Source organism: Nuphar pumila, chromosome 10 (assembly GCF_984573655.1).
Source record: "Nuphar pumila chromosome 10, dmNupPumi1.hap1.1, whole genome shotgun sequence".
NCBI lineage: Eukaryota > Viridiplantae > Streptophyta > Magnoliopsida > Nymphaeales > Nymphaeaceae > Nuphar > Nuphar pumila.
Window position 1 is genome coordinate 86,567,795 of NC_143258.1, and position 23,082 is coordinate 86,590,876.

At 35.6% G+C, this 23,082-nt stretch overlaps 1 protein-coding gene across 1 annotated transcript; it reads right to left on the reverse strand.

The window, feature by feature from the left end:
• Positions 1 to 1,023: 1,023 nt before the first annotated feature.
• LOC149827185 (beta-glucosidase 12-like) lies at positions 1,024 to 14,322 on the reverse strand. The gene is made up of 13 exons (XM_090019197.1): positions 14,160 to 14,322; positions 13,996 to 14,065; positions 13,809 to 13,867; positions 11,143 to 11,218; positions 10,354 to 10,431; positions 10,087 to 10,174; positions 7,612 to 7,864; positions 6,981 to 7,096; positions 5,656 to 5,876; positions 4,839 to 4,870; positions 1,731 to 1,833; positions 1,530 to 1,638; positions 1,024 to 1,296 (listed from the first exon to the last, which is right to left on the reverse strand). The coding sequence occupies exons 1-13, from the start codon at positions 14,319 to 14,321 to the stop codon at positions 1,128 to 1,130; spliced, it is 1,536 nt and encodes a 511-aa protein (XP_089875323.1). The 5' UTR covers position 14,322; the 3' UTR covers positions 1,024 to 1,127.
• Between the last annotated feature and the right edge of the window lie 8,760 nt (positions 14,323 to 23,082).

Below are 23,082 nucleotides of genomic sequence, written 5' to 3' on the forward strand. Positions count from 1 at the left end.
CAATTTCACTATGTTCAGAAGTTTGGTTGGAAATCTATTGTATCTCACATCCACAAGGTCTGACATTATGTATGTTGTCAGTTTAGTGAGTAGATTCATGGAGAAGCCATATTCAAATCATTGGGAAGCTACAAAAAGAATTCTAAGATATGTGAAATGAACTATCGATGATGAAATTCTTTATGAAACTAACGTTGCAGTCAACTTTATTGGTTATACTGATAGTGACTTAACAGGGAGCGTTGATGATAGCAGAAGTACTTCAGGTTATTTATTTAATCTTGAAAGTGGAGCAATTTCGTGGAGCTCAAAGAAACAACAAATTGTTGCGCTTTCTACTACAGAAACAAAATATATTGTTGCATCTTTTGCAGGTTGTCAGTTAATCTGGTTGCATGAAATTTTGGAGAGTTTGAAGCAGAAGCAAAATAAGCCAACAACTCTTTTCTGTGACAACAACTCAACTATCTCAGTTGCGAAAGATCCAGTTCTTCATGGAAGGACCAAACACATTCAGATTCGGTATCATTTTCTGAGGGAACTTATAAATGAAGGTAATGTTCATGTGGAGTACTGCAGAACGGAAGATCAGTTGACAGATATTTTCACAAAGCCACTTAGTGAACAAGTCTTCAAGAGAAATGCAGAAAGGTTGGGCGTAAGGAGCAAGTTTAATTTAGAAGAGACATTGTTGGGAATAAATTAAACTTGAACAAGAGTCTTCTAGAATTATTGAGTATGTACAAGAGTTTTCTTGAATTATTGTGTATGTACAAGTTTCTAAGAGTCTTTTGGAGTCTCAATACATCTAGAAAGGTCTTATTGGTGCTATAAAAGCCTAGTTTAAGAGTCATTGTATGTATCAAAGTGTGAAGAGCCTTTTTGAGTAAAAGTATTAGAAGTCATTCTCTATCATCATTTTCAACTTTTCTCTCCATTCTATATTTTATTCTCTTCACTTACAAGATGTTATGGTACTATGATGATATGAATATATCACACGCGACACGTACATGCGAGAGAGAGGGAGATAATTTCACATGTTTTATTTAATTGATAACTCTTTTATTTAATAGCAGTGCATCCACATGCCTTATTTAGGCTTAGCAAGAACATAATCGTAGCTTCTATGCACGGAGGAATTTTTTAAACCAAAGAGCAGAATCCTTGGGGTGCCTCTTCAGTCCATTTTTATAGTCAACGAAAACAAGTCCGAATCTGACAGTGTAGCCACTGTTCCATTCAAAGTTGTCAAGAAGCGACCACGCAAAATATCCCCTAACATCAACTCCCTCCCTGTAAGACAGTAACATCACATAGAAACAATGTTTTAATTAGAGTGTTTTCAGAAAATCTCTTAAGAGTTCTAGCTGGCATTAGTAGCAATGTGGAGAAAACTCATGCATGGTTGAATTGGTGATGGTTCTGTTTGAAATTCATAAATGAAATAGAAGAAAAATAAAAATATCAATGATGAACAAAAGAATGAAATTATGAAAGAGGCAGCCACTAGGATCTGGTTTAACAACCTCATGGCCTGCTGTAGGTAATAAAGATGCTTGGAGTAGAAGTCAATTCTCGGCGTGTCCTTCAGTGCTTCCACTAATGGAAGAGTGCTGTTATTGGCCTCTGAAAATCCTGCAAACGTGCATAGAAAGATATTAAGAGAAATAACAACTTCAATTGTCAAAAATTTGACAAACTTAGGGTTGTATGGAAATGAAACTCACCATTTTCTGTAATGAAAATTTTTGGACTATTGTATCTATTCTTGACGTAGACCAAGAGGTCCTTTATTCCCTTAGGGTACACATAAAACGCAGATGATGCTTCCTGTACAATTTTTTTTTAAGGAAATTAAATTTCATTCACATGTTATAAACCATTACAGAGCTGCAGCAACGAGTGATGAGGTATCACCTGTTGCAACAGAAATCAGAGCACCAAAAAAACAAGATGCAGATACAGTCCATTACAGAGTAACGTAAGGGAGAAAGGAAACAGTCCGTTCCCACAACTACAGTTGCTGCAGAAAAACGCAGCAACTGCAAAAAGGCACAACAATCTGCAGAAAAACTATAGTGCAGAACCAGAAATTCTATCAACGCGGCTGGCCATTAGGTTGCAGGATAACCTCCCAAGTGGAAGCACCCTGCAGCGTCCCAACCCTGCGTGTTGTGGGCTGTCCAACATGCCCGATGCACAGTTCCCCAATCCAGCTGGTCTGTACCCGACCACCTTAGCTGAGATCATTCCAACAACATATAGTTGATTTTCTGTAGCAAGCCCATCAGAGAGACGTGAACCTTTAGAAACTATGTTATTCCTCTCTAACTACACGCACCTCAACAAAATCAGAACCCAGCATCTCCAAATAAACACCCATTTGGAACCCATACCCCAAATCTCATGAGCCAATATAAGGGGTCGTAAGTGTGCATTAGGCCCCCCCAAGGTAGGCCCTTATCGTCCCATGCAGTGTTCACCAAAAACTGTACCGAAGGATATCCCCAAAACAGATGGAAAGTATCCTTCTACCCAGCTAGACAAAAAGAGCATCTACTCGGTAATTGGAATCCTCTCTTCTTCAGGTTCGCCTCCATTAGAATCTTGTCCAAAAGAACCAGCCACCCCATGAAAGAGGCCCTAACTGGAGGACCACCACTCCACAAGGCATGAGGTGGGAGCCATTGCGCCATCGGGTCTGAAATATAAACATGAGCATTCGCCAACTTAAGCTCTGGTCCTCTAGATGCTTTCCACCAGAGCTTATCCGGTGATCTTTTCAAACCTTCAAATTTAGGAAATAACTTCCATGACTAGCTATTCAATGATGCGCAAGAACTAATCTAGCGATATTTAATTGAATGAAGGCAAATAATTAACAAAAAAATTCAAGAGCTACTAGTTCGGGTTTAATGAAGTCTTATATATCTTTTTTTTTTTGTGAAGGGACAAGCTTTTTTAAGTTCATAGTCATATTTGTAAGAGTGATACGTTATTTATTATTGTTATTATCATCTTGTATTATAATATACCAATATTTCATCATTTCAAAACTATAGAAAAAAGTAAATTTTATATCATTTTAAAAAATACATGCAACTTGAAATGAGTTTCTGGAACTCCTGTATATAGTTTCTGAAATGAATCTCGTAGCCGTGCTCAATATAGGCATACCTAACACATGGTACCCAACAATATATCAAGTACCAATGCAACTATGGATTAGAGTAGGTGTATGGTTTAGTCAAGCATCATAACCTAAGCTTATTTTAAAATAAAGACCCTTCAAAAAAATCTAAGCATGCATCCAGATCAGTTATAGATTTGTTTAATCTGATTCTGTTTTACTTCACAAAAGATCTTAGGCTAGTATTTTTTGTTAGATCTATGTTTCAATTTGGATCAAATCTGCTGGGTCCTCCTTTTTGTCTGGAAAGGAACAGACCTAAGTTTAAGGGTGAAGCTATTCTATGGGCGATCATCAGATGGGAATTCAAGGAAAGAATTAAAATCAAATGGCCCGACATGAATGCTAACTGGTTGCTGTATCCTTTCCTTACTGTTGCTCTGTACATGCTTGCAAGTGATATCTCATCACTTGTAGCTATGATCTAAATAAAAGTAAATTTTCTTTAAAAAAATAGAATTAAAAGAAGAAATACAACCACATGGAGGCCAGAGAAATTTATTACTATGTTTTATTAGATCTAATATAATTATGTATTTTTGTAACAAATTCAACTCTATCTCATCGGATATACTCAGATTCAAATTCATATTTGGGCCTGCATTTCAGTTAGAGGTAATCATGGTACCGACACTCTGTCAGGGGTGCCATCCGTCTTTATGATAAAAAAGTTTGAATCAAAATTATGTAGAATTGCTCTTTTCGACGTTCATCAAAGAAAAGTAGGTAGAAATTGATGCATTGACCAGAACGGATCCCATCATCTGACATATGATGGGATTCAATCCTAACCATCCAATTAATGGCTAGGAATAATCCACATTCTTGCTTGGCTGTGGACCAATCCTAGATGTCCAGATGCATCAGCTGGATGGCTAAGAACTACATGGATCATCTGATGTCATATGTTAAAGAAGAGGCTAAATTTTGGTGATTGACCCAGGTACAAGGTACTCATTCTAATCATTCACAGCCACGCAGCTCCCTTTCCCACAAGTTTGTGGTATTTTGGGACATGGCTGTCAATGGTTGGACCTAGGGATGCAAACGTTTGGGATTTTGGATCACATAATACATTGGGGAGATGGATCCGGAATTTTCAAAACCCCCATCTAGAATCCGAACTGTTTGCATCCCTAGTTGGGCCGAGTACTTTTCCAAGGCAATCGCTCGAGCAGCGAATCTGATTTCTTGATCTTATCTCCTTAGGGCCTGTTTGGAATCTGTAGCTGGAATGGCCGTTTATGAAGTTTATGTATTTGAAGAAGTGGCAGCTGCCAAATCCTGAATTTAGTAGCTGCCACCTCTACCAAATCCATGATTTAGTCTAAATACAAAGGAGAAAGGACCTCACATCCCATCCCAGGTGCATAAACGCACATCTCAGCCGAGACTCAGGACCACCAATTGGTCGGTCTAAATAGTTTCCATATTTATCACTGACAGGTTAGAATCATTGAGCTGGATAAGCTAAGATTGTTTAAGTTGACCTTGAGTTTTGTATTTGGGAAACAGAGCCCAGCATGAACCGCTCAGCTAGACTTCAGCTGGGCTTGTTTTCATCCAACTATCGGTGATCAAACATGAACTAGCTTAATAACATGAAATAAACTATTAAATCATAATAACTTCATGTGAAATTCACCTGACGGCCAATGAGCACACCATTCCTTTCCCCTGTTGATGTAATTCAAAAGATGGCAGACATTAGTACTATAGTATACATAATGTTAAATATATGGTTTATATCCAAAAACATTTCAAAGATCCACAGTGCTCAAACAGAAAAAGAATATGTTTCACACATACAAATATATATATATATATATATATATATATATATATAGAGAGAGAGAGAGAGAGAGAGAAATAGGTCCGTGCTAAATGAGTTTTTTTGGCTTTTTCAATGCTTTTTATGGGGTTCCGACCTTATAAATGTGCTGGGCATGGTCAATTTACTAAAAATTCACACCTGAATCATGTGTTTTTTATGAAAAAAATGATATTTGCAGCTTCGAAAATTTACAAGGATTTTAGACTCCTTATAAAAACCCACCCATGTGTTGGAATTGAACGGTTCAAGAGCTGATCCCTATAAAATCAAATACATAGATCAATCTGTACAGTCATAATTTAAAAATAAAATGAAAAAGCCTTAAAAACCTGGCATGTTTTATTTAACATATTTCATTTAGCAGGGACCCAGACTCTATTGTCATGCTTAAAAACGTTCGTCTCTCTCTCTCTCTCCCTTCGGTTCATTTATCAGCCCTACCATCGATCCCTTGTTCATCAACTCATTAGAAATAACCTCCTTTTTCACTAGAAAGGCACTTTGTCTTCTCATGCACAGGTGCACACACATGGAATCGAATAAAAGATATCTGAAAAACGCAACATCCTAACCATGGGAGCAGACCCATGTGGGTGACTTCCACATGACATGTTACTATTCATGTTACCTGTAAGGTTAGCTCTAGAATCCGTGGTATAGCTTGGAGCGATGATTGTGTTGCTTGAGCCATAATCTAATGCATAGTTGGTTGTGTAATAATTAATTCCAATAAAATCGTAGGACCCTTTAACGAGTTGTGCTTCTTCTTTTGTGAATCTTGGGAGACGGTTCTTCACAAGCAATCTCATGCTTTGTGGATAATCACCCTTAGTCAATGGATCCATAAACCTGTCATGTTGGCAGCAAAAACGTTAAAAAGTAATGCTTTATTCTTGTATAAACTTCTTTTCAAATAAAAGTTTGAATCATGATATGTCATTAAAATGAAAAATATTGCATAGTTGCAAATGCTAAGTTCCAGTGAGAAAGTGTTACCAGATACCAAAATGTGAGATGCATGGCAATAGAGTTTGGATCCACTCATCCCACAAGTAATCTCTATCTTTGTGACCCCCATTAGGATTTCATTGATGCAAGTTGTGATCAAATTGGACTCTATAAATGTGATCTACATCATCCACTTAGTTAAGAACAATACTTGAATTATTCTTTTGCTGGATTTTTTTGACAATTCAAAAATTAACGGCTGAGAAAACACACAATTTTGTAATTCAAAAATCATATTTTTCACAAAATAAGTATGATCCAAAGGTGGATTCTTATTAAATCAACCATGCTAAATTCATCTATGAAGTCAGATTTGATAAAAACAACTTACATCAATAAGATTCAGATGAGTATGAAGACGGGGGATGACGTATATAGGGGATGAGTGAAACCAAATTCATGACAACACGGGTGCGTTTGACAATCATTACTCAACAGTACTTAAGTCCTGAACAAAAGAGTTACACCACTAGGGGTGTGTCTCTTTTTCACAAAAAAAAATGGGGATGCAAGGCATCCATTTTGAGGGAGGGTAGATCGTGTGCCATGTGATTACACATTTTTGGTATGCTGCTGCATCTGACCACCCACCATACGCTGTTGAGCCCTACGGCTAACAACGTGTGCAATCACATTGCACCTCATCCTTCTTCATTTTGGCGGGGCACATGCTGCTCCCATTTAACTCCACCATCGGGCCCACAGGGAAAAGGGAGTCTACATATTTCAAACACGCCTTAGGAGTTCACAAGCGTAAAAATAAAACGGGCCGATCATGACAGAAGACCTGCTACCCCATGGGAAAGGTTATTCATTCTTCTTTCAACTTTGTTGAGAATACTACATACTACATCTTGTATAAACTCACAGGGTAGTTATGTGAATATTGGGGCTTATTAATGTCTCACTAGGAGAGAGAGAGAGAGAGAGAGAGCAGGAAGTTACCATCCAAGCATGAAATCAAGCGCCCGCTGTGCAGCCTTGTGGTCGGCTGCAGAAGTTGAGTATGGCAGGAACCAATTCGAAACCAAGGTAATGCCTATCTCTCCCTTCTGTGCTTTCTGCAAAAAAGAAATCAACATATGTTAACCAGATGTTTTGCTAACCCCTCCCCTTCCATCAGCATTGGACATGAGGTTTACCCAATTGTAAATTGCATTGGTAGTTAAGCAATGGAAAAATCTCTTACTGAGCTTTCTTTTCCTTTTTTTGTTCTGTTTTTAGCTGTTATCTTCGATGGCATCTTAACCTGAGCTCATTATAGAGGGAAGATAAGGTGCAATGTGATTTTGCATACTTTTAATGTGCTCACCTGATCACCCACCATCAGGTGCAATGTGATTGCATACTTTGTCATTCCCAGGAGAGTGATGCCCGTGAGATTTGAACCTTGAACGGCCCTCTAGCAAACTAGGTCCCTTATGACTATGCCAAACCCCTTGGACTGATCTCAATCACCCGGGTACTGGATCGGATTTGGATTAGTTGGTACTACCAATTTCTACAATTTAACTCACTTAAACCTAATTGGAAGGATGTTTGTAAGTCGTAGAAAGCAATATGAAAATAGTATTACCTGGTACTTGTCTTTGTATAGCTTCACTGCATTAGCATGGGCTAACAGCAAGTTATGGGCCACAACATAGGGCTCGGTTGCCGAATTCCCAGCGGTGCAGTTACCGAGGACCTTGGTGCATCTTCCAGGTGCAAATGTGCCAGCTGCATATCCCAGATCAGCAAACGTCCATGGCTCGTTGAGAGTAATCCAATGCTTGACCCTGTCTCCAAATTCTCTAAAGCATACCTCTGCGAAGTTTGCGTAATCCTTGCTATAAATCAGAAAATAATCTCATTAATCATTTCTTTCCAATTTGACTCCACAGTTTTTTTTAACAAAAAAAAAATCAAATTTTTAAATCTTATAACAATAAGATTCGGCCTCATCTTTTCAAGGCAGACTCCTTGTCCCAAAAAATACAATTGAACTGTCAGTCCACGTCTCCTTATGGTGGGACATTGCAGGTTCAAAACCCAGTAGTACGTCCAATAATAACTGGTGGGGTCTGCCTATCTAACCTTATAGCTTGCCTTTCAAAAGAAAAGAACAAAGCACAATGAAAACTTTTTAATAATAATTAGAACATATAAGAGGACGTGTCACGAGAGTGAACTGGAGTCTGCGCTACCGTCCATTAAATTTGTGTATACAATTAAATCATTGCATGCGAGCAGATGCTGACGACGGTGGTCAAGTGCCCACCCTGACCTTGGACCCCCAATAAAGGGGTTTGGGTCAGGGTGAACAGTGCCACCCTAACCCGAATATTGTGCCTCCTTCACCTCAAACCTTTTCTCTCTATGTCCCTTGCTTTATTTAATATTATTATTAATATATATTTGCGTTGAGGTCTCTCAGGATTTACAAAATGAACATGGTGCTGACGGTTCAGATGTGATATATATATATATATATATTTGCTTATTTTTATAGGAATCAGTTTGGAGTATTGGATTCCGATGCATGGATGAGATTTTATAAAGTTTCAAAAAATCAATGGCCTTCAAATTAAATTTTTTTAATAAGCTTTAAATACCATTTTTTTCATTCAACATACACGATCCAAGTGTTGATTTCTAGTAAATCAATCATGTTTGAACAAATTCAATAGCATATTTCATTTAGCACCGTGCCCATTTAGTATTTTCACACATCTCTATATATACATACACATGAAGAGTACATTTGTGCTCACATGAATAGATACATTTGTGCTCACCCTAATTTGGATTTCTGGCTCCTCCTCTGCATGCTGGGTGAGAGTGACTTAAGCAGATCACATTCAACCGCAAAGGAGTTAGTGTAGTTAGAGTGGACCTCGGCTGTAAGAAAGGTAGTCGGGGTTCGACTCCCTCAGAAGCTACCCCCTTGCATAAGCCAAACCCAGCATAGGCCCCGGGAATGATGGTCCTACTTCTGGTGTTTGATGCTGCCGGGATGGTGATGGTGTTTCCAGTCCCCCGACGTGGTTTCACAACTGGTATGAAAGTGAAGCGGTGGGAGGGGAGGCAGGGAGCGGCGGTGGAGCAGCTGGCCGGCACCTGGCGGTGGATCCACCGGCACTTGGGGTTAGCACAGCCGACAAATCGGGCGGAGGAGGAAGACTTGGGGATGAAGGAAGGCTTCAGTAGGTGGATCCACCGGCAATTTGCGCATCACAGCACGCCTCAGTACCTTGAGCGTGCGCCTCGCCTCTGAGGCGTACGCTTCAGGTACTGAGGCGTACGCCTCTCACAACACTGGGTGGGACATAGGATTGCAAAGGGTATTAGTCGGGTCAGGCTAGATCCGCTACTGGGTCTGACTTATGAACAGTGGATCTGGTTCCACACCCAGATCCAATGCAGACCTTACACTGATCGAAGCTCGGGAGCTACAGATCCCATAGTACTATAATTGGTGAAAATGGATTAGATCTATTGATTTTCAAGTTTAAATAATTAACAGGTATAGGGTTTGACCCGACTCAGATCTGGATCAACCCTAGATGCTGATCTGATTCCAACCGGGGTCTCTCTGTTCTGGATCTAAGGTAGGTCAGTCAGGGTTCAGTCTAAGTTGGGATCATTGGACCAAGAACTGCCTCCAGAAGGCGTGACCCACGAACATAACCACAAACCTCTTACAACCAAGCTCCAACACCAGACACTACATATCACAGGGACATATTATTTGGGTCCCATGTTTGGGAAACGTACATGACACTACCTGTGGACAGCTACTTGACATGATGTGACATGTGCCTAACATCTTCTTAGAATCTATTAATGATTTTTATGCATTTTTATTATTAATGAATATATTTTGATATATTAAACTATTAAAATATTTAAGAAATGTTACCACATAATTTTTCATGAATGAACAAAGCTTTCTGTTTTATAAACATGCGCGGGTTGATTTGCTCTCATTCTGTTGAAATGAGCATTAGTTTCTTCCAATTTTGAATAGATAACTGAGGCTAAAAAAACGTAGAGAGGAAATAACACTTACACAATTCTGGCACTTCGAAATCCACCATATTCACTCTCTAAGGTCTGAGGAACATCCCAGTGGAAGATAGTAACAAAGGGCTTCACACCTATCAGATGAACAGACACCCTTTGTCAAAAAATGAACGCATAGAACGGAGGTGGACTTGTCCCTTAAATGGAGCCAGGCAAACTATTTTTCATGTTGGGATTGTTAAGCTTATATTTGATGAGTTTGAATGAGTGTGGCTTGTATACTCCTAGAGAGAGAGAGAGAGAGAGAGATCACCTGTAGAAAGCAGCTCGTTGATTAGACTGTTGTAGTAGGCCACACCCACCTTGTTGATTCCACCGCTTGTCTTGCCAGCTGTTGCATGAAAAGTATACGTTAATTAGAGCATGTTCGGTTCGATCCAAGCTTTCTCAGGAGAAAGCGATTCTAAAAGCCCACAAGAAATCATGAGATTTCAACTTCAAACCCCATGGGAGCCGTGATTTTGAATAATCGAAATCATTCTGATTTCAAATCCCATGGGAGTTGAGACACCCGAATGTACCCTTTAATGATCAAAGAAAAAGTGATCGTATAACGTGGGATCCACCCTATAACCCATTTGGTTGTAGAATCGCGACTTTTTTTAATGAAATGGCGGGCAAGATGATTAGGAACCGGATTATGAGGTTATGCGCTGTAACATCAAGAACGTTGAATTGCCAAAGGGCGGATATAGATACATAATAACGGAAAAAGATTATAAGCATAAATACAGTTTACACGAATTGCACTGCAAAATTCTTATCTAAATTGATTATTACAAACGTGAAACCCACTGTTGAAAATCGTCCTGAATCGGCCCATTCAAATAGTATCGACCAAAAAATAAGTAAGAAACCAAGCTGAATCGTTTTATTTTAAATATTTTTTAAAAATAATTTAAATTTTTTTATTTTTAAAAATAATAATGAAATTTTAATGTTTTGTGACATGTCATTTGCCGGTTAAAATATATCTAGAGAAAATCTATTGATACAGTGATTTATTTCGGATTAAATATTGCGGCAATGTAGGATTCAATACTTGGTAGTATTCTGCTCCAAGAGATTGAGAGTCGATATCCACCCATCCCCAAGTCTTTCATCAGTTTCACATCCTCCTGCAATTCACAGCCAAGAATTGTAATCACAAAAAGATGATGAACTGCTGCAATTTTAGCAACCACAAAAGTTATTAAATGTTTTAGATGTATAAACGTATTATGCTTTCTTAAGATGAACTCAGGTTGGGCCTGAGTTTGGTATGAAATTTTACAAACCATACCTGACTCCATATATTAATTGGACCCTTCAGGTCTGACATAGATTCTAATTGGACCTTCTTATTTGTCACCAAACCCCGACCCTATAGGGTTTGGTACAAGTCAGGTCTGGGTCAAACCCGATCCATTGACACCCTTAAGTATATGATTATGTAAAATCCTTAATTATTTTAAAAAATTTGGTCTTTTCATATTAGCTTTTTTTTATTAGCTCTTTTCTATAACACTTAAGCAACATTATTTTTGCAAATATTAGATGAGTGTTATGTAAGTTAAACGCCTCAGTTCATTCTTAGTCATAGCAATAGGGCTAAGATTTTATATATATATATATATATATATATATATATATATATATATATATATATATATATATATATATATAGTTTTTTTGCCTACCACTAGTGGATAAGAGTTTTCAGGTTGTTTTTTAAAAATCTGACCCAGCATATGTGTTCTGCATGATCGATTTTCTAGAAAATCACACTTGGATCATGTTCTTTTTGAGAAAACAGATGATTTTAAAGCATTTAATAGTTTTTTAAATTATAGACTATTGATTTTTTAATCTTATAAAAACCTAATATATATATATATATATATATATATATATATTAGTTTTTTGTGTCTACTATGTGCCTACCACTAGTTGATAGGAGTTTTTAGATTGTTTTTCAAAAATCTGACCCTGCACGTGTTTTAAATGATTAATTTTCTAGGAAATCACACTTGGATCATGCTTTTTTGAGAAAAAAAATAATTTTTACGCAGTGAAGACCGTTGATTTTTTATTCTTGTAAAAACCTAACTTGGTGTAAAGCTCATTAGGCATGCAATATGCACAAAAAAGCGTCAGGCACAAAGAGAGTAATAGGTGTCTGACGCTTTTTGTGCATACTGTGTGCCTGCTAGCTTTGGAAAGATTGTTTCTATTTTTTTTTAAATCTGACCGTGCATATGTGATCTACTTGCTTGATTATATGGGAATCAACTTTTGGATAGTCTGATTCCAACACCAAGTTAGGTTTTCATAAGATTTAAAATCAACAGACTATAATTTTAAAAATATTTAATGCTTAAAAATCATCTTTTTCTTAAAAAAAACATGATCCAAGTATGATTTCCTAGCAAATCGTTCATGCAGAATACAACTGCAAATTCAAATTTTTAAAAACCAACATGAAAACCCTATCCACTTGTGGTAGGCACAAAAAGCGTCAAGCACCTGCCCATATATATATATATATATATATATATATATATATATATATATATATATATGTATATATATATATATATATGTGTGTGTGTGTGTGTGTGTGTGTGTGTGTGTGGCGGGGGGGTCACTAGAATATGTTAACTGAAAATATGTGAACTGGAGTATAAAATGGGCGTTTTCGACACATTTTTTTCACATCCAACCCTGCAAATGCATTCGGTGCGGTTCATTTGCTAGGAACCGACTGCTGGATCATGTATTTTTGATGAAAAAATTGTGATTTTTGGATGCTTTAATATTTATGAAAATTTTGAACTGTTCATTTTCAAATCTTAAAAGATCCTTATGCATCATAATCAGATGATCCAAAAGTCTGTTTTTATAAAAGACAAGCATCTGGATCACATCCATATGGTGAAATTTAAGAAAAAAAATAAAAAAACTATGAAAATGTCGGTTCATACTCCAGTTAACATATTATATATATAGGAAAACTAGAATATGTAAACTAGTAAATGTAAACAGAGATTTTCATAGGTTTTTTTTTGCAAATCTAACCTTCAGATGCATTTAGTGTGGTCCATTTGCTTGGATTCGATTATTGGATCATCATATTCGGATCAAGAAAAGTGATTTTTTATGCTTGCATATTTACAAAAATTTTGAGCCGTTGATTTTCAAGTCTTAAAAGATCCTTCTTATACATTGTAATATGATGATTCAAGAGTCTGTTTTTATAAAACCATGCATGTAGATCACATGCGTACGTTGAAATTTAAAATAAAAAAAGCCTACGAAAATCTCGATGCATACCTGTTTACATATTTAACTTGTTTATATATATATATATACTGCATAGCAGATCCCCCTTGCTCAATCGAAAGTACACCAGCTTCGACCTTGCCACAAAGGATATAGGCAAATTGGTAGTCAACTTGGTGACATTAATAAGACACCTCTACCAGATGAGCGGAGTCATCGTGGGCATTTCTGCCTTTAATTGTAAGAAACATATTTAGCAGATTCCTGTTCTAACTTTTAGCATATAATTCTGCTTCAGCTGTCGTCAAAGTATTGTTACCACAAAATCATGGTGGGCTTGGTCATAGAAACTGACAGTACGGAGCACTTCACAGTAAATATTACATCTGTTTATTCTAGATATTAACTTAATATTTTAAAGAATATATATGAAAAGTATTAGCAAACCTTGTAACGATGATATTGATCCACCGCAATATCGCCATTAGAATGGTCTGTGATCTTGTCTGAACAAGCACATGCATTAACATCATATCAGCTTACTAAACATGCAGGAAAGGAGAAAAAAGAAAAGGAAGTTGCAACTTGCAAGCTTCCTTGAGCATGCAGTAGCAAAAGGATAATGTGCTCGTACTTGGATGCTCATGAGTAAAGGTATCCCAAATGCTAGGGTGCCTCCCACCTTCTTTAGCAGCACCTTCGTACTGAACCAAGAAATTTTGTTTCCCCTTAGCAGAAGAATAATGCTCAAGAAACAACACAATTTGACACAATAAGGCCAGTTCTTAAATACCAAACCTGGTATGATGCAGATGCAGTGCCAAAGATGAAATCCTTTGGGAAGCTCTTCCTACTAAGTGAAGAAACAACTTCTTGAGATGGAGTAGGAGACGCATACATCTGGGAGAAGGAGATAAAGAAGAAGATAAAAAAGATGTTGGCAGCCATTGCTATGGTCATATGGTTATCTTGGGTAGTGCATGCATGTTTATATAGATTTCAAGGACTGTAGTCGAGATACAGCTAGATTGTCAGGTCACAATAATTACTCACTTCTCACGTCATTCCAAATCACATGGAGTCACATGGGATGGAGTATGTAATTTCAAATCACGACAAGTAAGCAAAAAGTAAATAGGGTCTCATGAAAGAGTGAGCAGAACTCTCATGGGTCTGAACAGGCTCATTTGGGTAGAGACCCTTGAGGAAAGAGAGCCTGACTCTGGCTTTGACTTTGGTTTTGATTTACTACTCCAAGGTTACTTTCTGTTTCTCCTTTGTTAATTTGCGCCTAACCTGTCCAGTGGCTAAAAGTTTTTAGCTCCTTAAAGTTTTGACTACTGCTAGGACATTTTTTATTGTCCATGTAGTTGGACACCTATTGACCATGCAAAACAATTTGATCATCTTGAAGTTTATTATTAGACTCTTTGGTCCCTCAACTGTTTGGCTCAAGTGCAAAACTTCTCACCTTTTCTCTTCTTATCCTGTCATTTTTCAAGGGGCTTTATCCATGTCCCCAATTGAGACCGCACAATATACTGACAAAACATTATGTTATTTCATCACGGGCCAATAATGGATATAAAAAAGGTACACTGATTGCAAGGGACAAGAAAAATAATACATTAATACTGGCTGAGTTTCTGAAAAGCCACTTTTACCATGTGCTTCAACACCGTTAAACTTTACCTCCATCCGCATAACGTGTTTAACTTTAAATAAAAACAAAAACATCTAATGAGAAAGGCTTATCGAAATCCTTCCTTTTTCTTTATCTATTGAGATGTGAGGTTTCCTTATTTAGGATGTACTGGTCTGATTGAACCAAACTAAACCCAAGTTAATTCAAGCCTCTTTGCTTCTACCTTTCCTAGGAGTTGGTCATTCCATAGATACCACCTTCAATAAGATAAGAGATCAATATGATGCCTTGCTTTTCCCTTTTGGTTGAATTTGACACTTTATCTCTGGATATGGATCACTAAACTAAGATTCAAAAGATTATTCAAATTGGATTTGAACCACCTTGCGCTCTGGGAGGCACAACCCTTTTACAATCTCCTGTCGACTTACCACGAAGTTGGATCCGAGAACATTAGGGATTTATATCCAGGTAGGAAACAGACTCCACACTCCTCCAATAATCACTCATTTGTAGATTGATTTTCATTCAACAACTGCACCTCGTGACTTTTCCCTTCAAGCAGTTCAGAATCTCAGTGTGCCACCTCCAACTATTATTCATGAAGGCCAACTAAGATTGTGCACAACCTCAGCTTCTCTGCAATAATTGTTTTGGCTTTCCATCTCTTAACTCTCGAACCTTGGATGTGACATTCAATTTTCATCTAATAAGTGTTTAATACAAGATCATGGGTCTAGGAAGTTGATTGGGGAAGGCTCTAGGACGGGAGACTTGTACTATGTGGATTCTCTTCAAATCCCTAAAACCCCTTAAGGTGGCCAAATATAAAGACATAAATGTTTGACACAAAAGACTTAGTCATCCCAACATCACTAAGTTGTTCTATTTGCATTTTATTAAAAATCTTTGTAAAAGTACTCTCTCTTGTAATGATTGTATTCTTGAAAAGATGAGAAGTATGTCTTTTGAAAAAGATCAACGAATCTTCTTGAGTGTTAGTGCCCCATCAGCCAACAAATCATGAATAAAGTAATACTTCATCTGAATATGCTTTGTTCGAGCATGAAATGTTGAATTCTCTGGTAGATGAATCACAATTTGACTGTCACAAAAAATGATACTATTGTTTTGCTTTCTACCAAACTCTTCAAAAAAATCTTCAACCAGATCATCTTATTGTTGGTTTAAATAACAACAACATATTCACCTTCAGTGGTGGAGAGAGTCATAATCTTCTGCAACTCAGAGACCCAACTTATAATGGGGCCACCCAAAATGTAGACATAACATGTATTGCTTTTATGATTGTCAACATCACTACCTAAATCTACATCAACAAAATCTTGCAAAATCATGTTACTTTTGTCAAAACAAAGTGCCATGTATGTGGTACCTCTCAAGTATCTAAAGATCCATTTCACAACTTCCTAATGTTGCTTCCCTGGATATGTCATGTACCTACTCACAACTCCCACTACTTGAGTTATGTTTGGCCTGGTACAAACCATAGCATATATTAAGTTGTCAACTGCTGAAGCATATACAACTTTGGGCATATACTCATAGTCCTCATCTAACTTGGGTGAGTGCTCTTCCAATAATTTTAAATGTCTCGCTAAAGGAGTACTTATGAGTTTTGCTACTTATGGGTTTTGCATCCTGCATATGAAATATTTTTAACACCTTTTCAATATAATCAGCCCGAGACAACTTCAAAGTGTCAACTTCTCTATCTCGATAAATTCTTATCCAAAGTATTTTCTTTGTAGCTCTTAGATTCTTCATTACAAACTCTTTTGATAATTGTTGTTTCAACTTGTTGATCTCTTAAATGTTAGATCCTGCAATGAGCATGTCATCTACATACAACAACAAAATAGTAGAAAAATCATCAAACCTCTTAAGGTGACAATAATAGTCTATCAGACATCTCATAAATATGTAGTTACACATGAATTCATCAAACTTCTTATACCACTTTACGAGAGCTTACTTCAAACCATATAAGCTTTTATTTAGCTTGCACATAAGCTCTTCCTTACTTTGCATGATAAACCATTCTAGCTGCATCATGTAAATGTCTTCTTTCAGATCACCATGAAGAAAAACAATTTTCACATTTAACTGCTCTAAGTATAGATTTTCAGTTGCAACAATACTTAATACAAGCCTAATTGTAGTCAACTTAACGATAGGAGATAAAATCTCAGTGTAGTCAATACCTTTTTTTGTTGAAATCCTTTTACAACCAACCTCGCTTTGTATCTCTTGCTACCACCATGTTCTTCCTTAATTTGATAAACCCATTTGTTATGAAGTGCCCTTTTGCCTCTTGGTATCTCTTTCATGGATATCCCCTACAAGCGAGAATCATTTACCTACATTTCTTTATTAAAATATTTTGGTGCACCGCCATCAGTCAACAATGAGTAATACAAAGAAGAAGAATATCGTTGAGTAGGTTTAAACACTCTAAACGATCTTTTTAGCTTCAACACATGTGTGCCAACTTCTAGTTGTGGCATAATGTTCTAAAGATTCTCCTGAACTCTCCTTATCACATCATGCTCAAAAATCAACTTTAATTCAACTTGCTCACCCATTCCTACATTGTCAGATTCTGCAACAAATCTATCTTTGTAAAAGACATTTTCATTGAATATAACATCTCTTATTCTTATAATTGTTTCATTCTGATAATCCCAGAACCGATATTCAAATTCGTCATTATCATATCTAATGAAAAAATACTTTGAATTTGGATCCAGCTTATCCCTGTCATCAAAATCTATATGCACATATGAAATACAACAAAAAAAATGTGAGTTTTATGAAAATGATTTTTAAAATAATATTTTTAATAAAAATTAAGTGAAAGCCAAACACCAAATAATAAAAACTAGCCCACACGAGTGGTAGAGTCTGGGTCGATCTCAGGGAACGAAAAATACTTTGTATTCAAGCACTCAATCTAAACTATGCTTTATTGCCAAAACGAAAAATCAATTAATTGAGTAAATAAGGGAGAGAGTGCATCCCTCTATGCAGGACTTTAAACAATAATTAAGCGGTCTTATTACAAACCCAATTAAATGAATAAAAAAAGTAAAATCCTAATCTAAAAATAAAGGAAAAAGGTCTTTAGTGCTTGAGGCTTGGTCTCTTCTTATTCTTTGTTGAGTTCCATTTTTCTTTAGGGTTCTTTCGGGGGTCTGAAAGGACCTCAAAGGGCACTTTTGAGGGCATGAAAAGGGGGTCATCGCACATCCAATCGCTAGTCTGCAAAAATAAAAAACATAAAATGCAACAGTACGAAGAAAACTAAACAAGAAATCTAATAACTAATGACTAAATAATTCAACAAGAACAAGAATTAAACTAACTAAAACAAACTATTAACATGTAACTAACTATGAATAAACTAATAAAAACCTAACACTAAAAGACAAAATAGCAAAATAACCTAACTAACTAGAATTCAACTAATGTAACAAACTAATAACAATCTAATTCAAGAAATCAAGAAACTACTAAACTTAAAGATCAAGAAAACAATTAGTTGAACATGGAAAACTACTTAGCTAATTAATTTATTCTAATATCAACAAATTAATAAAAATTAACAAGAACTAAATAAAAAAAATTAACTAATAAACTATGCTAATCGGCTAACCCAAATCAATTAAATCTAGTTATTAGGCTTTATGCAGGATTAAAACAACTAACTAACTACTGAATGACACATAATGAAGGATGCTATATGGATTGTTAAAACACAAATTAAACTAATAAAACTAACGAGCATACAAGAACAACAACTAACCTAAACTATCACAAAAAAAAATCTGTTAACAATCAAAAGCAATGACTCGGCTGGGATTTTAATTAACTCTAATGAATGAGAATTAACCTAACTGTTACCAATCTGATTAAATAAACAAACAACATTGACGTGAATCAAAGAAAAATTAGCAATAATTAATTAGCATAAACTACCCTATCACCTATGAAAATCTAATGCAATACTCTACAAATTATATGCAACACAAAGACTGTCTAAGGTAAACAACTAATGAGGTAAACTAATAAAGTAACCACTAATGAGATAAGAACTAAAAAAAAACCTAAATGAAATCAATGATTGTTGCAGTGAAATAACCTAAGGAAATACACTATGTTAATTGAAATACCTTATGGGATACATGACTAATGGGCTTAACTAATAAGGCACAAAAAACAAGGAACGTCTAAATGAACACGAATACTAGAAAAAATGACAACTAGTAAAATAATAAAAAAACATTGATTCAAAACAACTAAAGAAACGCTGCTGCAAAGAAACTAAAAAAACAAAAATGTTGTTGACGGTTAATGACTTAATGGCTATAAGTAATCCGCGACTAATCATGTTGTAAAAAAAAATTAATTCTAAACTATAACTACCGAATTGGCTGAAGCAATTTATTTAAGTAAACAAAAAAAACTAAAACAAGTAAACTAATGAACTAAAACATCTAGAACATGGATTAACAATAGCTAAACTAACCTGGTATTGAAAATAAACAACAAACTACTTGACCAAATTTCAGAAAAATGATAAAAAAAAACTAATCAGCTAATAAAAAAAATTATTTATGTGATCTAAACACGAAACAAAACACTGAATAAATAAATAAAACATGCTGCAACCTTTCCTAAACTAATCTAAAACTAATCACAAATCAAGAAAACAAAATATAAAACCTATATTAAAACTAACAATCTACATAAATCAAGATTTTTCGATGACTAAATCCAGAAAATGACTAAACTATCAAAACAAAATATTTTTTTCTTTTCTTTTTATTTTTTTTCAGGTGCAAGAAACTAAACTAAACTAATTTAAATATGCAGATGATGTGAAGATCTAACAAAACTACATGCGATGCTATGCTTTATGTGCTGCAAAACCTAAAATTACTGTAAAATGGGGAAGAAAGAAGCAAACCGTCACAGATCACCTCTGACAGATTGAATGAGAAGAGAAGGTGGCTAATCCCAGCTGTAAGAAAGTACCTCCTCAATGAAAAGACTGTATTGCCGACGATGATAAGGGCTATAAGCAAGAAGAATACGAGGAGGAAGAAGAAGAGGCAAAAAAATTGACAAGGAGAGAAAGGAAGGGAGTAAGAAGAAGAGAAGAGAAGGGGCAAGAGAGAGGAGGGCTTGAAGTTGCTGAAAAAACGTGTTTCCAGCCCACAATGAATCTATTTATAATAAAATATTAGGACTACATGTTTTTCTCATAAAAGCTCCTATTAATTTTTAGAAATTTCAAATAGTTCTTTTGAGAAAAATGTGTTTTAAAAAAAGGTTTTTTCTAAAATAGTTACAAATTAATTTAGTAAGTCCTAATCTAACTGTGCTATAATTAAGAAAAACTCTAATTAATAAAAACATTGAAAAACATAGGGTAGGATCTGAAAATGCGATTTTCCTAAAAAATTCAATTTAAACCAAGTTCTTGAAAATATCAATATAGATGGGTTTTTCATATGATTTTATCATGGATCATGCATAAATAAAGATGAATAAAATGCAAATATTATGCATGATCAGAAAACATTCAAGTGTGACAAATTTATCTCTTTGTCGCTCCATGCCTCCTCTGGTTGTTCAAAGTTCAAAGGAACAGAAGGCCCTCGGTTGATCAAGTTGTTGTGTTCCTGCTTCAACCCAAAATATTTTGGGTAATCCAGTATATATCCTCATATTTTTAGCTCGTTTGTTCAGAGTTCTATTTATGTATTCAACAACTCTATTTTATTGTATTCTTAGAGCTGTCTTTTCCATATGAATTACATTCACTGCACATAATTTCTTAAATTTATTGTTATTATATTCCCCTCATTATCAAACCTCAAATGCTTTATTTTTACCCTTGTCTCGTTCTCAACTTGACCTTTACACTTCTTAAAAATAGTGAATAGATCAGATTTATTTTTGAGAAAATAAATGCATACTTTGTCAAGTAGAGTCACTAATGAAGATAACATAATAACGTGAGCCTCCAAGAGACGGTAAGGACCCCATACATTTGTATGCACAAGCTACAACTTTCATGTCTTTGATGTTTTAGTTTTTGGAAAAATTCATATTTTTTGTTTTCCAAAAATATAGTTATAGTCAAAGGACGAATCAATGACTGCCACATTGTTTCTCGTATCCATGGTCATGTAAAGGGCACCCATCTCGTTGTCTATTGCCACAACTATAACACCTTTGACGAATTTTCAATATCCACCCTCAAAGATTGTAGCATACCCTTCATCATCAAGTTGTCCTGTAGAGATTAATTTTTTTTTTTAAACCTGAAACATACTTGACGTTATACAACTTTTAGAAATTACCTAGCAGTTTTAATTCGAATATCATCATTTTCCACAATATTCAAAGGTTAATCACCTCTAAGATAATTTTTCATACCTTCTCTATATGAGGTTGAGTAAAGTGATGGTCTAGAATCTAAGATTCATGATTCAATGAGGCTGTCAATACTCAGGATTAGGGCATCGAGATCTTCTTCTGATGTTGTTGTGTTAGCAGACTATTCATTTTGTTTTTTAGGCATCCTACGGTCTTTTTTTAGGTGTTCTTTTCACAGTTTCAGAAACTGGGTCTCTTATGCTTATTTCGAAGTCTAGATTGGCTCGTTTTCGTGGACTTAATCTTGACCTCATTGATTTATTATTCCTCTACTTTTAATGTTCAAGGCTGAAGATTCACCATACAGTGACACTGCATATAATGTGAGAAATAAACAAAGAGAAAAAACCCATCACTGGCTGCACAATGATTGGCCTCTGGTTGGTAAAACCCTTGAGGTGACAAGTTATGTAGATCAGTGGTGTTAGCATCATCACAAGTAGGTCAATTTAAGTTGATTCATATCGTCCTAAACTCATTCACCACAAGCGGATCGGTTTATTTTTAATATTTTTAAAAAAGATTTACAATATTGTTTACTATTTTTTTGATATTTTTATTTACACATGTCATCTGCTGGTTAAAAATTAGTGATTCGTTTCAGAGTCTGAATCGACAACTAGGAAAAACTAACAGCCCTACAAACAACACCCAAACTGAATGATTAATTGTCAACTAGATGGTGAAATTAAATGAACAACATAAATAAAATAACCCTGCAAAAATCTGAACCAAAGTAGTAATTAACATCAAAATAAAAAAAGTAAAAATCCAAGACACACGATACCAATTCTCACATCGTTTTTAAATTTTTTTGAAGAAAAACATTTCTCATAGTGGTGTAGAGCTTTTTACCTCCCAAAGTTAACAACTCAAGTTACTGGAATTAATGCCATGGAAAGGCCAGTTAAATGGTACCATAATATAAATGAGATTTTATTGGGCCCATGTGCCTAATTGTGTTTCTTTAAGAAAACCTTTATTGAGAGAGACTTAAATTTCTAGAGCAATGATCAAATATAAATGATATTTTATTGGGCCCATGTGCCTAATTGTGTTTCTTTAAGAAAACCTTTATTGAGAGAGACTTAAATTTCTAGAACAATGATCAAATATAAATGATATTTTATTGCGCCCATGTGCCTAATTGTGTTTCTCTAAGAAAACCTATATTGAGAGAGACTTAAATTTCTAGAACAATGATCAAATATAAATGAGATTTTATTGGGCCCATGTGCCTAATAGTGTTTCTTTAAGAAAACCTTTATTGCGAGAGACTTAAATTTCTAGAACAATGATCAAACAAGGACTTTACCATTATGGGTGTCAACCGGTCGGGTTTACCTAGACCCAACCCGAACCAAATCCTATAGGATCTGGGTATAGTGATAAATAATAAGACCCAATTAGGACCTGGGTTAGGACACGAAGGTCTGATTAATATATGGACCGCGTATAGTTTGTGAAATTTTATACCAGACCTGGACCTGATCTGACCCGAGTTCTGATTAAGACCCACAAATTTTTAATGTAAAATTGATAAAAAATATGGTTTTATCAAGTATGGTCCGGGTCTGGTTCATATAGTTCCTATCGGGTTTAGGTATG

Bases quoted from the DNA above. Each gene is read 5' to 3' on its own strand.
- LOC149827185 (XM_090019197.1), bottom strand. From the start codon at position 14,321: ATGACCATAGCAATGGCTGCCAACATCTTTTTTATCTTCTTCTTTATC. The intron at 13,868-13,995 runs GTACGAGCACAT...GTGCTTGTTCAG, and splicing joins CTTTACTCATGAGCATCCAA to ACAAGATCACAGACCATTCT. The intron at 7,097-7,611 runs GTAATACTATTT...TCTTTTTTGCAG, and splicing joins TATACAAAGACAAGTACCAG to AAAGCACAGAAGGGAGAGAT.